Source organism: Terrapene carolina, unplaced genomic scaffold (assembly GCF_002925995.2).
Source record: "Terrapene carolina triunguis isolate 2854851 unplaced genomic scaffold, T_m_triunguis-2.0 Scaffold210, whole genome shotgun sequence".
Lineage (NCBI taxonomy): Eukaryota > Metazoa > Chordata > Testudines > Emydidae > Terrapene > Terrapene triunguis.
Window position 1 is genome coordinate 50,734,823 of NW_020664561.1, and position 15,025 is coordinate 50,749,847.

Here is a 15,025-nt window from a genome sequence, read left to right on the forward strand (position 1 = left end):
CATAAAATCTGCTTGTCCATCCTTATAATTAATAGACACTAATGATTTTGGTCACTCTTAAAATGAATACATTGCCAACTGCAGGCATGTTAAATGTTGTGAGGCTGTTGGTTAATGTAGAAAGGGTGAATTTAAAAACAATTATCTGAGGTGACACATGCCAGATATCCAATTTCTGTTAAAGTACAACAGAATGAGGAAAGATTGAAGGAGACTCATTAAGAGTAATTTCAAGAAAAGAATTACATAACTGCTGCCAGCTCTTAATCCTCACTGTCAAAGAAAGAAATGGCACACCCCACTCGCCTTAGCAGCAATAATTACAGGGGATTAAAGGAGCACAGAGACAGAGGGGAGCAGATGGTGGATCCAGGATATGCAGGTGTTGCCTTTTTACAGAAGAGTGTAGAGATAAAGAGTGGGATTTAATGTTTTATACAGATGATGCTAAAGATGCCATGTAGTAAAATGGGATGGTAGAGATTTCTTCTGCCTTACTCCACAAGGTCAGGGAAAGAGTCACTTTTGAGCTATCAAAAATATAGGAATTTAGAGGTGGTTTGGAGGTTGTTTTAGCAAAAGAAGGGATTAAACATTCAACACACAAAATAAGGGATTAAAAATTGTATAAATTGTACAGCGACTGCCCATACCAGCTCGCCTTTCCTCCCTTAATTAAACAGAGGCACCCTCAGAATTTGCAGTATTCCTTTCACTAGTCGTACAGAATTCTTGCAAATACTGAAGCAATTAGTTTTTAAAGGATGACCAGTTGTTATGCATGGTTGGGTAGGGGGAAGATGGCTGGGACCATAAAAAGGCACACCAGACTAAGGGCTGGATTTTCAGAGGCACTAAGTATTTGAAACACCTAATGACTTTAACTGGAGCTGTGGGCGCTCTCCGCTTCTGAAAAATCAGGCCCCCCAAATGCTTCCAAGCCTGCACTTCAATTTGAGCACACTGGCCATTGGATGGCAGGATTAGCCAAACAACGTATAAATGGTAAGGCACAGTGTTTCTGAGTTTAGAGGCATTGCAGGGAGGGAAATTAAGGAGACTGTAGAGAGAAGGGCAAGATGGCACATGTGATGCTTCCACACTGGAACTTTTCATTGCAGTGACACTTAGACATGTTATTTCAAAGTGATCCAAACAAGATCAGTGGTAGACATCTCAGCTCGTATTAGCCTCTTTGAAGTCAATGGGATTACTCACATGCGTAAAGATACACCTGCACTTAAGCGTTTTGCTGGATCAAGGCCTCATAGCAGTGATCAACATCAGGATTTGCAAAACTGCAGTGATCTCTTCATTTACTTCAAATGCTACCCGCTAGTTTTGGTAATATGAAAATTTTGCACAATACCCAGAGTTTAAAACAAAATGAAACTCAGTGAGATACCCCATCTTTTCAAATGTCTGTTATTTCAGTCTTCGTAATGAACTGAATCCCTTCTGCCTCCAGCACCAAGTCAGAGCAGCCCGGCTTGTGGCAGGGAATTCTTTTGGGGTGGGAAAGGATCCTTCCTCCATGCCATGGAGTGGGTGATACAGTTGCTCTGTAGCAGTTAATCCACTGCTGAGGGTGCAGCAGCTCAGAACATTTCGGCATCTGGATTAACAGGAAACAAAGGCTTGTGGCTCTGCCAGTCCTGCGACTGCTCCTCCCTTCCCTCATCCTCAAATCCTGCTGCACAGGTACACATAGGGAGTCCCCACAGAGCTGGGCTCCACCGTACTCTAGGATGCATGTAGAACCGATGCAGGGCTCCCTCTGCATAGCAGAACCATACCAATTTCACTGCCTGGGGCCTTCAGAAGTGATGAAGGAAGATCCAGGATTTCCAGGAATAGCAGTCAGAAGGGCTGCATTACAATACCTAGGTTTGCTCGCCACTCAAGTGATGGAATGCCATCCCTCTTGGAAAATTCTCCACACAAATTCCATGTGGTGAGATATTTGTGCAGGAAGGGATGAATTTCATTCTTCATGTGTTGTCTAACTGGGCAGGTGGCGACTGATACATTTACATGGATGTTAGTAAGAGCTTTTAATTTATTTTACTAATGTTATCTTTAAATTCCAGTGTCTAACACCACATAGAAGATTCAATCCTTATGGCATGTCAATGAGCCAGACCAAAAGCCCACTGCAATCAATAGCAGTCTTTCCATTGACTTCAGTGGTCTTTGCAACAGGCCTTTGATTGCCTAAATTCTCAAGTGACTAGTGATTTTGGGTGCTCAATCTGAGATACTTGATTTTCAGAAAGCACAAAGCACCCCAACCTGTGAACATCAGAACCCTTTAAAGTGTCATGTCAGGCATCTAGAAATAGAAACCCCCAAAATCAGTAGTTACCTTTGAAAACGTAAAAAATTTGCTCAGAGCCCTTTTACTCTATAGCATTTCCTATTGTTCCTGGTTAAATAAAGTTCTACTACACAGCTCAAAGTTTTTGTTGTTGTTGTTTTTAAATCACTTATGTTGCTTTTGGGTAGATTAAATTTTGGAATAATATCTAAACTCAATACCCTTACATATCTGAATACTGCTCAGAAGTTCTTCAAAATAATTAATTGAAAAATTCTCAATATAAAAATAGTCATTATAGAATAGAAAATACATATTTGGTTTAAGAATAGGTTTGGATTTTTATTTTGTTTTGTAATTTATCATAGAAAATTTAGGTGAGACGCAACATCCGGTTTCCTCAGAGACCCTGCTTCTTACCCAGTTTTTCAGCTGGGTTCATTGAGACATAAAGAGGTGAAGTGACTTGCCTGAGCTCATACAGAGAATCTTAATCCCAATAGGATTAAAAATATAGGAAAGACCCTTTGGCTCCCAATCATTACCAGTTTGCCATTTGACCACACTAGCTTCTTAACATTTTCTATAATGTGCTCTCATGAAATGGGACTGAAAAAATGGTACTTTATTGTGGTACCTTCACTACTAAAGCCTCATTTTCAAAAGGGGCCTCCAAAAATGTGCCTATTTTATTTCCGGGTGCACTATTTTGCCTAGGCAAAAACCCACAAAAATGGGGAGGCTATAAAGCCTTCCACAAGAAGTCTGACTCCTGTTATCTTACTGCACTAAATATATATCTCTAGCTACTGATACATTCTCTTATTTTTGGCGATGCTTTACTACTTAACACACTTTCCCTTGATTGACAGATATAATTTCCCTGTAACTATCCACTCCCAGTAGTAGATGCCTTCATTTTTATTTAAAAGAGACAGTGTAAGGGGAGCTAGGCCTAACCCTCCCCCTATATTGATAAACATCTCACTTTCAAGGATTTACTTGAAGGATGCCAAGTACTTTTTTTTAAAGTAATCATTGCTACAAGCTTGGTCTTCTTTTTTACGTATTTAATTTAATGTAGATCCCACCTGAACGAACAGTGTATACTCACTGTTACCCATCATAAATATGTTGGGGCTTTGTGTATGACACTACCCGGCACAAATGAGTTTAGCTAATGGATGCATTGGTTTCTATAGGAGCATTGTTTTATACATAAAGGTATTTAAACTGGAGAGGGAGCTCTCATCACATCAGCCTGAGATGAAGATAATCTCTCCTTATACTATATGCACATATATAAATGGGATGGGTGCTGCACTCCTAAGTGGTGAACGCTGTACAAACAGGTGTGCGTACACACAGGGCCAGTTCTAGAGGCGAGCAAACAGGGCAGTTGCACAAGCTGCTAACTGCCTGGGGGCATTGTACAGCTGCTGCTCCACCTTTTGTTTGTTTTAGGTGACTGATTCTCCGCTCCCCCCCCCCCCCCCCCTTTTTTTTTGCTTGGCTGCTCTGGGAGTCTGCGTATGTGCCGAAAACATTTTCCAGCAAGACGCCTCAGGCCATTACAGCGCACGCATGTGCACTCCTCCCCACTGTGAAATCCTGGCCATACCAGTTAGCTGAACAAGTGGCTTCTACTTTGGACAGACCATTGCTGTGCAGAACTGTCCTCAAGAGGACTTTTTCCACCTTTGCATTTAGGCACTACAGAGCTGCTCGTGCAATGGGGAGAGATCAGGCAGGCCATGCTCCCTATGTGCAGCCTGTTTTCATCTTCCCCCTCCAGCTGGGGAAGCATGGGCTACTCCAGCCCTAGGCCTGCAATAACCCTGAACCCTTCGCTGCTGCAGCAGGTGGAAGTTGGGGAAGAGAAAACACTGCCTCCTCAAAGAGCTTTTTTAGAGGTGTTTGGCCTCTGCCTGCATCCTTACCTCTACTGAGAGTTGTGGTTCCATTGCCAGATGGGTCCTTTGGCACTGTGTGCTGGGACTGCTGTCTGCTGCGGTGTGGTGTTGGGCAGGCACTTCTTCTTCAGTGCCATCACCCCGTTCCTCAGTTGCAATGGGCTCTCCTCTCCCAGAAAGGGAGGGGCTTGGTAGCCATGCACATTTGATGGAATCACCAGTGGTCCAGGACTGCTATAAAGCTGCCAAAAGCCTGTGCCAAGAAAGGCCTTAGACTAGGATCTGGCCTAACAATGATAAGTTTAAATAAAATGCCACCTTTGCAATCCTTGTCATAAGACCTTTCAAGACCAATTTTCTCATTTGAGTGTCTGCAACAGGACACGGTCAGAGAAACATGTAGAGTAGGCACCACAAATAGCTAATTAAGTACCAAATACTTGAAACAACGAAATGAGGAACTGAAAGCCCTAATCTGAGGTTTTTAAATTAGGCCAATACGTGGAATTCTGTGGAGCCGAAGTGCTGATTTATGTCAGTCAAATGTAGGAGCGGCATCCAACTTCAAAATGTGGGTATTACATGTTCACTATTCTTGAGAGTTTCCTGTGGGGTGGATGGGGAAGATATTGGCCCTTCTAAAAAAAATACTAACAGCATCAATCAGGTAGAAATATGGGACTATGCTGTGATGACTTAAGTTTTGGTCTCTGTTGTCTCTTGTAGTTTAATGGTGGTGGCCTGAAATTGTGGCATGTATGGTACAAAGGTTTTAACAGAGTTTTCATATTTAAGGCTATTTTTGATAAAGGGATTTAAATCGGAAGAAGTATCCTGAAGAAACCCCATGTCTTTGAATAAACCATTTGTGTGAAGATGACACATCACTCTAGAATTTTCTGTTAAAAAAATATCATTTTCATTTTTTTTAATTGATGTTAGCCCTAAGTAATAAAGGCTCCTCTCAGGACTGTCTCCATCACTGAAAGTGTCATCATGGTCTGAAGGTTCTGAAAAGCCCTCAGAAGAAACAACAGAAAGGGATATAGTTTTGCTAGCTTGGCTCGGATGTTGATCAGGTAATATTAGAAATGCCTGATTTCCCACCTCCCATGATCTAGAGAAAGGATCTGTAACTAAGGAATCTTCACCTAGGAAGCATCCATTAAATGAACCACTTAGATTCTTTTGCTCTTCATAAAGCCCACTTGATTTGCAGTTACTGATAATTGTAGCGTACTTAATATTGGACTGTCTCGTAATTCCTTCACTGACTTTGTCATCATGGGAACTCTCAAAAAGGCTGTTACTGAAATGGCTGCTAGAACAAGCCGAGTCATGCTCAGAGTCTTGAATCGTTGTGAACATTGAATCAACTGCTAATAAATCTTGCTTGTCTTCACTTTTCAATGCTTTAGCAACATTGATGTCTTCCAAAACTATTTCTGGCTCCAGAAGAAGAGGCCCAAATGATATTGCTTCAGGATGCTTGATAAAAAGATGCTCAAAAGTTTCAGGCTAGAAGAAAAGACATATTTTAATGCTCATCTATCATTGAATAGCTTTATTTCAATATGAAGTTACTGTACTTAAGAGCCACAGATGAAAACTAGCATATTTTAATATAAAAAGTACATTGATGAAAAACAAACAAAACCTAAGTCTGCTATGTGGCAGGGTATCGAAGGGGGGAATTGGGGATAAAGAAAGCAAGCACATGCCTGTGTCTTATGTGTGCAGGGAAGGGTTGATCCTGGAAGGTGCTGAGCATTCTGGCTTAATTCAGCAAACTCCATTAATTTCAATGGCACTATTCATGTCCTTAAAATTAAGCTAGTACTTTAGTGCTTTGCAGGATAAAGCCTTATATGCTACAGGATTTTTTGGCATTTTATTTCAATTGCATGAACAATTTGGCATATTAGAAATGAATCAAAATAATTTACAAAACTGAAATGACTATGCCTGTTATGATTATACTGTACTATCTAGAGTCAAATCCTACCATCCAATAATTTTTGTAGGCTCTTCACCTGTAAGTAAGGACTGCATGTTTGAAATTTACACACACACACTTATTTTAGGGAAATGCCTCCTATCCTACATCATAAAGGATGGGAAATATATATAAACATTTCAAATATACCGCAGTATAAATTGATAATAGGAAACTGGCTTTCCTATTTACTGCTAAGAAAAGTTCACTTTAAAGTGTATACCCACTGATGAGTTTAATTAAGACAAATAAAAAACAGTTAGTTAAAAACAACAGATTGTATTTATGTTAATAAACCATACAGATATTATATCACAGCAGGAAACCTTCCAAAGTAACGAGGAATATTTCATAATGCTTAGACCGGTGTACATTATAAGAAGGTATGGTACAATTTTATCTATCTTAGGCTAGTGGGTGTTTGTTTAACCTAGAATAGCCATCACCATAGCATTTAAGGCCCTGATTTAGCAAGGTATTTAAGCATGTTTTTAAACTACTCACATATTTAAATGTCAACACTTGCTTTGGTACCTTGCTGAATTGTAGCCTAAATGCTGATTTGGGATAGCTTCTGCATTGCTTGCATGCTCAGAACTCCCATGGACTTCAAAAGTACTGTGAATATGACATTTAAAATTAGCAAACTGATTACTGAAATGAGCTGCAGACAGTTGCTACAATGCATATACCAAGAAATGTCTTTAATTCATATTGAATGTCCCTTGCTGAAATTTATCCTTCCCTAAGGCAGATCACCTATGAATCCAGGTAGGAATGTAGGAACTGTTGTAATGAATCAGACCAATGGTCCATCTAGTCCAGTATTCTCTCGTCAACAGTGGCCAGTATAAGATACTTCAGAGCAGAAACCCCACAGTAGGCAGCTGTGGACCTCTCGGCAAACACGTTTCTTACTGACCACCAATAACTAGAGGTTGACTTAGGCCCTGAAGCATGAGCATAACTCTGGATATGAGTTCTACAGGATCACATTAAGAATACTGCCTATCACTTTTTATCAAATATCAAAAATTAAATGATCAAATACCACTTTTTAAAATAGATATTTCAATTAGTAAATGTCACTTTCTGCTGAATCAAACATGTCACTAAGTAAAATATATTAGATGAATATACAAATACAATGAATATACAATCTCCTGAGAAAGATGCAATACCATAATATAATGTAAATAATGACAGAGTAACATGTGTAAATATCACTGTAAAATATGTTCTCAACATGTGTGTCATATGATTTGTGCAAAAATATCTTATAGCAGTTAACATAATTCTATGAAACCAAAAGGGAATACTCATGGCCTCAAGTGGCACAGAGTAAAATTTAATTCACACTCATTTGCCAGACACAAGGAGACTACAAAATATGCTCCCCTCACAATCCTGCAGTCCTTAGGTCCTGCTTAACTTTACTCACTGGGAATAATAATTGAGGTCAATGGGACTACTCACACTATGTAAAGTTAAACATGTGCATACATCTTTTCAGGGATAGTGCCGTAGTCATTACTCAGCCATATCTCCCTTGGAAATCATTTGGAGCTTTAGATAAGTAAGGTCTGCAGGATTAGACCCTATGACCCAATCCTGCAAACACTTATTCACATCCTTATCCTTAAGTACAAGAGTCATTTCACTGGAAACTCAGTGGGATCACCCATGATCTTAACATTAAGCACATGTGTACATTTTGCAAGATTGCAGTACAGACGCAGGATTTACCCATCCTATGCCGTACTGCATTAATGGTTAAAAATGATAATATTTTGTTAAACTAATACTCCATAAATACAGCCTTGCAGTATCAATCACAGAACATACTATATTAAATACACACATTAGTAACCAATTATTGAATCTAGTTAATCTTGTATTCTGACAGACGTATCAAAAGAAAATAAGAGTTACACATGGCTTCAGACATAAGGACGTTAGAGGTTTCTAGTGCTGATATGTGGAAGTTTTATTCAGGCCGTGGGTATCAAAGCTAATGAGAGTTATAGTACAAGTTCTGCACTTCGTTTTTCCCACTGGAAATTGCATTCACATAAATGAGGAAAGAATCTAGCCCCAGCTGCATAAATTCCTTCTATTTTCAAAGGAGTATAGACCCTGGCCTTGGATGCACATGGAATCAGAGACGCACAACGGTGCTCATCAGTATGGTTACGTCTACACTGCAATAAAAATAACGAGTTTCAGAGTCTGGTGAATTGACTGGTTCACAGGGCATGGTCTGCAGGGCTAAAAGTTGCAGTGTAGACAGTCAGGCTCAGGCTGCATCCTGGGCTCTGAGACGCCCCTGCATTGCAAGGTTTCAGAGCCCGGGCTCCAGCCTTTGCCCAAATGCCTAAACTGCAATTTTTAGCCCCACAGCCCAAGCCCTGCAAGCCCAAGTGAGCTGACCCGGGCCAGCTGCAGCCATGCCATGGTCTTTTATTGCATTGTAGACATACCCAAGTGACCCATTTTTCACTGAGATTAATAAAGTGTACGAAGGAAGCATGCATTAAATATATAGACTGTATTGCAGTACAAGCTGTCAAAGGTCACATGACCCTTCAATTTCCCATTCAGCACAATACACTTTATATTCACATGCATAACTTCTTTCTCCTTAGCTAGGAACCCAACGGGACATAAGAATATGGAATAATGTCATAGGAGTATAAATCCTTTACTCTCCTTTGGCTGTTTGTAAATTAGTCTAACTTCACTGATCTTAATGGACTTACTCCTGATTTACACCAGCGTGAGAGGAGAATCAGGCCCACAGTCCCTGATCCAACATGCGAGTTATTGGGCCGGTGGTGATAAGTTTCCCTTTCTATATATAGCTAAGTTAATTAAGTAAATAAAAAGGTCTCTGTGCAACTCACACACTTCCTCCAGCAATGCACAAATCTTTGTTCAAAGCCCTACAGCCATATTTGATACTTTTCAAAACTGTAAAGCATTTTCTCCATTGCTGTCAGTATAGCAGCACTGTGGTGCTGGTCCACCACTCCATGTTTCTAATGGAAAGAGTCCCACTGACTTCAGGGAGCTTTGGACCAGACCCTATATTATATATTTCAATGAACTTTGTTTAATATTAAATGATATTCTTTGCATTCTAACAATACAGCAACACTTTAAACAAAAAAGAAAGAAAAGACTTTAATATAATAAGTAATAGGTTAGCTACAAACAGGAAATGATGCTAAATGGAGATTACACTAAGCAGAAGTTGCCATACTAAGGGTAACAACAGATTTGTGTACACACACACACACACACACACACACACACACACACACCCCTAATGTCAGACACTATTATTAAAGTGGCTGTGGGAATAGCTATGTATTTAAATGATAGTGAGTGAAGTACCTGTCTACACAACATAATATGGACAATGGTCCTTGTCAGAGAAAACTAAGGCATAATGAACACTCTAAATTATTTCTGCAAATTCTTTGGACTAAATTCTGCACTCAGATGCATGTGATCAGCTCCCATTGACCTTAATGGGGGTGCTGTGCACATCCAGAGGCTGGGTTTGGCCTCCTCAATATGCCTGAAGTCAGTGGAAATTCCCAAAGCTGTTCAGCATCAGAATCAGGCTAGTTCTTGGGTAAACAACCAATAACTCTGTTAAAAAACTATTTTAAGTTGATAACTGGGCAAGTCTTGCACTTAACTAGCTGAATCTCAGACCATTCTGATATTTCTGCTTCTATGGCTCCATCCTCATAGGTGCTGGGCATTCTCAACTCTTATTGAAGTCTAGGAGATGAAAGTGTTCAGCCCTTTGCAAGTCAGAGCCTTAATAAACAGGTCACTAAACAAAGGTTAAAAATGTGATTTAAAGCAAGATTTTTGCCTACATGTGTAGCAAACCCTGCTCTAGGTTGCAATATGGCAATTGTCCCTGATTTTGCATGGGCATCTTAAGTTTTGAACAAAACTATTTCCAGGACTATCTTTAAATCAATCATCATGTATTGTATCTGTGTTTCCTGTCTTCTGAATGTAAACAGAAAAATCTTGTAACAATTCTGTATATGAAGTCTGGGAGCTGGCACAATGGTTCAGCAGGAAGTGATCATGATTAGACTTCAAAGAATGTCCATTCTCTGTTTAAATGAAATGAAATAAAATAAAAGATGAGAAAAGAAAACTTCACTGGGAATGAAAATTAAATATTTGAAAAAAATCTAAACAGTCGTGGGTCCATTAGATGCATTTTCTTTTTGAAATAATAATCCTGAATTTTTAAGTTACTGTCTCAATGATTACAGAATAAGTGTCAAATTCTGGAACTGAGGGACAAATTCTCAGCTAGTCTGAACTGGTGCATGTCCATTTAAGTCTGTAAATTGGCACAGCACAACTGTAGCTGAGCCGGTTTGCACCAGCAAAGAATTTGGCCCTGGGTATGCACATGTGCCCTCCCCGCCCCCCAACATCAAAGGGTGTCATACAACTAATCATCTGGTTGCAGGATTTAGCTCTACTTCACACTAAGCCTGGACTTTGACTCAACTTTGAGTCCTAGCCCCCACTTCCATCCACACAAAAATCAGTTTGACTCAGGTCAGCAAACATACAGGACCTGTGTCCTGGCACGCTGCTGGAGGAGTGGGTCAGAGCCCAAGTCCTGCTCTGACTCGAGTCCAAGCCCTATCTTTTTGCAGTGTGGACGCAGCTCATGCCGCAGACCAGAGACAGAAGGTCCGCATAAAGCAGTGTGAATGCATTAACATGGCTGTGAGACCTGGGTCCAGCAACTGTAAGCCCAAGTTTACAATGCCGTGTGGATGCTCAAGTACAGGCTTGGAAACACTGGGTTACACAGAGTGTAAACATACCCTAAGATTGCCCATGAATTTCAAAATAGGTCTTGATCCGAGGTTCTAGCCCACATCCAACTGTCAGCTTTCTACAGCTGAAGAAAACTGCATTTTGCCACTCTCAGTGGCTTCAAGATCTTGTGTTTGATTATTTGGATAATTCTTAACAGTTTAACACTTTAAACTGAATGTAAGAGTGTGAAACACATAAACCATATTAAAAAAACGTATCACTATGGAAACCCCATACCTTTTGAAAATTAACTCCTTGTGCCCAGGAGCAGTTCTTGGGGTTTGGAACATCCTCCCAGAACAGTTTCTTCATTCTGAAATGTTTAGACAAAGTATTGATTTAGTGCTGAATATACACATTGTATATGGCAGTGCTCAAGACAGAAATATACAACTGCTCACTATCAGGGTAGCACAAGAACATAAGCAGAGACAGGGTAATGGCCTGATTTTCAAAGGTACTGAACATGGGCATCAGGGCCGGCTCCAGGCACCAGCTTAACAAGCAGGTGCTTGGGGCGGCCAAGGGAGAGGGGCAGCACCTGCGGCAATTCGGGGGCGGCAGGTCCCTCACTCCCTCTAGGAGCGAAGGACCTGCCGCTGAACTGCCGCCGCCGATCGTGGCTTTTTTTTTTTCCCCAATTGCCGCCGATCGCGATCGCAGCTTTTTCTTTTTTTTTTGCTTGGGGCGGCAGAAATGCTGGAGCCGGTCCTGATGGGCATTCAGAAATTTCTAGTTCCCAGTGTTGTGTTCAATCCACTAAACCAGAGGTTCTCAAATTGGGGGTTGTATTGGGGGGGGGAGGCATGAGGAGCTTTGGGGTGAGGGGGAAGCTTGCTGCGCTCATTTTACCCACAGCAGTGAATAACTAACAAAGCTGATTCCTCCAGACATATCAGTCCGCAGACGGGGCTGTGCATTTGACTCTTGATGGCGCTCTGCATTGTGACGGATTTCTGCTAAGCTTGCCTAGCAAATGTATACAAAGTCGTTGCCATCTGTACGTTAATCCGTTTGCTACGATGCGGCATGCACATTTAATTGTAAGCATCGACCACGATCGCAGTTTTGCTTTTGCTTTTATTACAATGGGTTACTGGCTCATTCGTGCAATTCATGGAATTGCTCTGCTTCAGAAAACAGGCACACCCATCACACTAGTAACAACGGTGTGATGCCAGTAAGCAGGATCTCACTTAAAGGTGACATTACTCTATACTTAAATGGCTCTGTTTGAATCAATGCCTTATAGTTTTTAATATGTAGTGAGAGTTGCATGTTGATTATTTTTTATCGGTATATCTACTTGTCTAGTGCGGGGGGATAAACTACTGCAGACACAAAGAAGGGGGGCGCAATCAAATACGTTTGAGAACCATCACACTAGACTATGCTGTCTTTCAGATAATGTACATCTCAAATATATAAATGGTGCCAAAAGCTAACTAGGTATGAGTGTTTCTATAGGCACACACTTTTTAAGCTGCAGTATCTTCTTATAAGCACATTTAGGGAATCATATGTGAAAATAAACAACATGCCTTTGTTGCGAGATCAGCAAAGTTCCAAGCAACAAAACGAAGGATGAAATAACTATTGGTAGAATCACATAGAGGCCTGCATCATTCCGTTTTTCACTCCTATCTGAAAACGAAAGGAATCTGTTTCACACTATTTGCAATATTTTTCCAGTCATCGGTCCTAACTTTATTGCAATTAAAAATATCTATAAATAGAACCGTTTAGATAATGATCAGTATGCATACAAATCGGAAACAAATTACTCGACTGTACATTAGTAGGTTATACATGCCCTTAAGTAAGTTGTACTGTGTCATTCCTGACGTGTGGACAAATACATAGGAGGTGAAATTACTCTAAAAACTCAGGTTTCAGAATAGCCGCCGTGTTAGTCTGTATCCGCAAAAAGAACAGGAGTACTTGTGGCACCTTAGAGACTAATATATTTGTTAGTCTCTAAGGTGCCACAAGTACTGCTGTTCTCTAAAAACTCAGTGGCTCCCATGTCTCTGTGGGATTGTCCATTGTTCCCCTGTTACTCAGAATCATCACCACGGCAAACAAAGCAAAGGGAGTAGCCCATACACAGAAGAACCATGGGAATATAGGACCTCAGAAACCCCTTGGGACTGTCCCAACATATGCCCCTTCCCTGCAGAACACTGTCCCTTTTGAAAACGTGGGTGAAATCTTGAAATGCATTATGGTATTAAATTAAATGTACAGACAGTGCCAGGAGAAGTTGGTGGGGGTACTCCACTGACTTCAACTAAGCTATGCCAATTTATACCAACTTGACTAGGGTCAGTTATACTTCAATCACTGTGTTTTCACCACTGTTTTCTTGATGTTTCTCATAAAAAACATGAGCAAGAGTCCATATCATATCCAAATGGAACTTTTACTAACCAGCTGCTGCTTAATAAAAAATAATTAAGATCATATTGGTCACCTTTGATGAATTCATCAGTCGTTTTGGGGTTGCCTACTCCTTCAGGGGATATTGGGTACAGGCTAAACTGGTACTTCTCAATAAGAATAAAATGATCTGGAAAGAAGAAATCAGGCTTTTGATTTAAATTCCAATTTAGTAAGACTATAAAATACTAGCCTCTAGAGAGGCTTTGATCTCATGCAACAGAGGCTCAAGGCAAGCCCACAGGAAAAAAACAGCGATTTCCTCTAGTTTAAACCTTTTAATTTTGGATTCAAATGTAGACCCAACAATCTATTTTGGATATATTAGCAATTTCTTCTTATGGAATTATTAGCTTTTGATGAAAAGTTATAAATATTAAAGCCACAAAGCACATATAGTAAAGTCTGGATAAATAGTAGATATATGTAATATTTATATTTAACATACATTCAGCATATATCGGTGTTAGCATAACATATATAACTGAGCTTTCCTCTTTATCACTTCCTCACTAGCCAAATACAAACCCACACATATACAGGATGTAACAAAGATGAAGCATACTTTTTCCCAAGTTCAATATGGTAATGATGATCCTTAAATGGATGTAAATCAGGAGCAACTCCATTCAGATCAAGGCAGTTATATCAGCATAAAGCAGGTGCAAATGAAAGGAGGGTCAGGCCCAGAGTATACTATATGGAGATTTGCGCAGATCTGAACCGACTAGGCTGTAGTGCCTTTGTGTGCAGCGACTAAGGTGTGCATGGCCTTGCGGACCAATGCCTATGTGACACAAGGTGATGCAGGACCAGGGCCTGGGTTTTTAACAGCAATAAGGACCAGTCAGCAATTCTGTATCAGCCCCGCTCATTAGCTCTATAGTTGACCCTCAACTGACAAGTAAGATCCAGTACAGCCAAGAGCAATCTTTAACACTCAAACTATTCTTTCATTGAAAAAGAGAAGGATACCACAAAGAGGCTGGATTCATGTACCCAGAAAGTACAACCTTTCACCACACTGTAACACAGGTAAAAAATACCATGTGTGTTTATTTTCAAGTACAAACTCACCATAAATATAGTATTTGCTAATATTTGGAGCAACTTGTATCCATTTCATTTGTTCTTCCTCATTAAGGTTTTTCCATTCGATAACAAAAGACGTTATCACATACATTTGAGGTGAAAGTGTCCAGGTCAGAATTACACAACTGCTGTTTACTGGATAAGCACTGAGTGACTGCACGATATTCACTGATAAAACAGTAAAAAACATGATTAAAATGAGATCAGCTATACCAAATCAGAGTTGGGTTACACGTGCTGCATCTCAGATCCCAAGAAAAAGACTATAATGGTTTAGGTTCTTTGTTGTTTATTTTTGCATCTCCACTTAAGTCAATGAAGTGACATTGTTTTACACCAGCACAGGACTTGTCTTCATGGTGGGGTAATGCGCTCTACAGAGGTGTGATTTCTAAA

The 15,025-nt window shown here is 40.2% G+C and overlaps 1 protein-coding gene across 2 annotated transcripts in view; it reads right to left on the reverse strand.

The window, feature by feature from the left end:
• Positions 1-4,926: 4,926 nt before the first annotated feature.
• The window catches only part of LOC113407234 (leptin receptor-like), a 59,078-nt gene continuing 48,979 nt past the window's right edge, over positions 4,927-15,025 (reverse strand). The window contains exons 15-19 of one of the 2 annotated variants that reach the window (XM_026655485.1): positions 14,615-14,797; positions 13,572-13,667; positions 12,640-12,742; positions 11,336-11,411; positions 4,927-5,748 (exon numbers count right to left, since the gene is read on the reverse strand). In XM_026655485.1, the coding sequence (XP_026511270.1) occupies positions 4,927-5,748; positions 11,336-11,411; positions 12,640-12,742; positions 13,572-13,667; positions 14,615-14,797 (1,280 nt within the window). Of the gene's footprint in view, positions 5,749-9,839; positions 10,369-11,335; positions 11,412-12,639; positions 12,743-13,571; positions 13,668-14,614; positions 14,798-15,025 lie in introns of those variants that run through there. The other variant, XM_026655486.1, reaches the window with a different exon arrangement.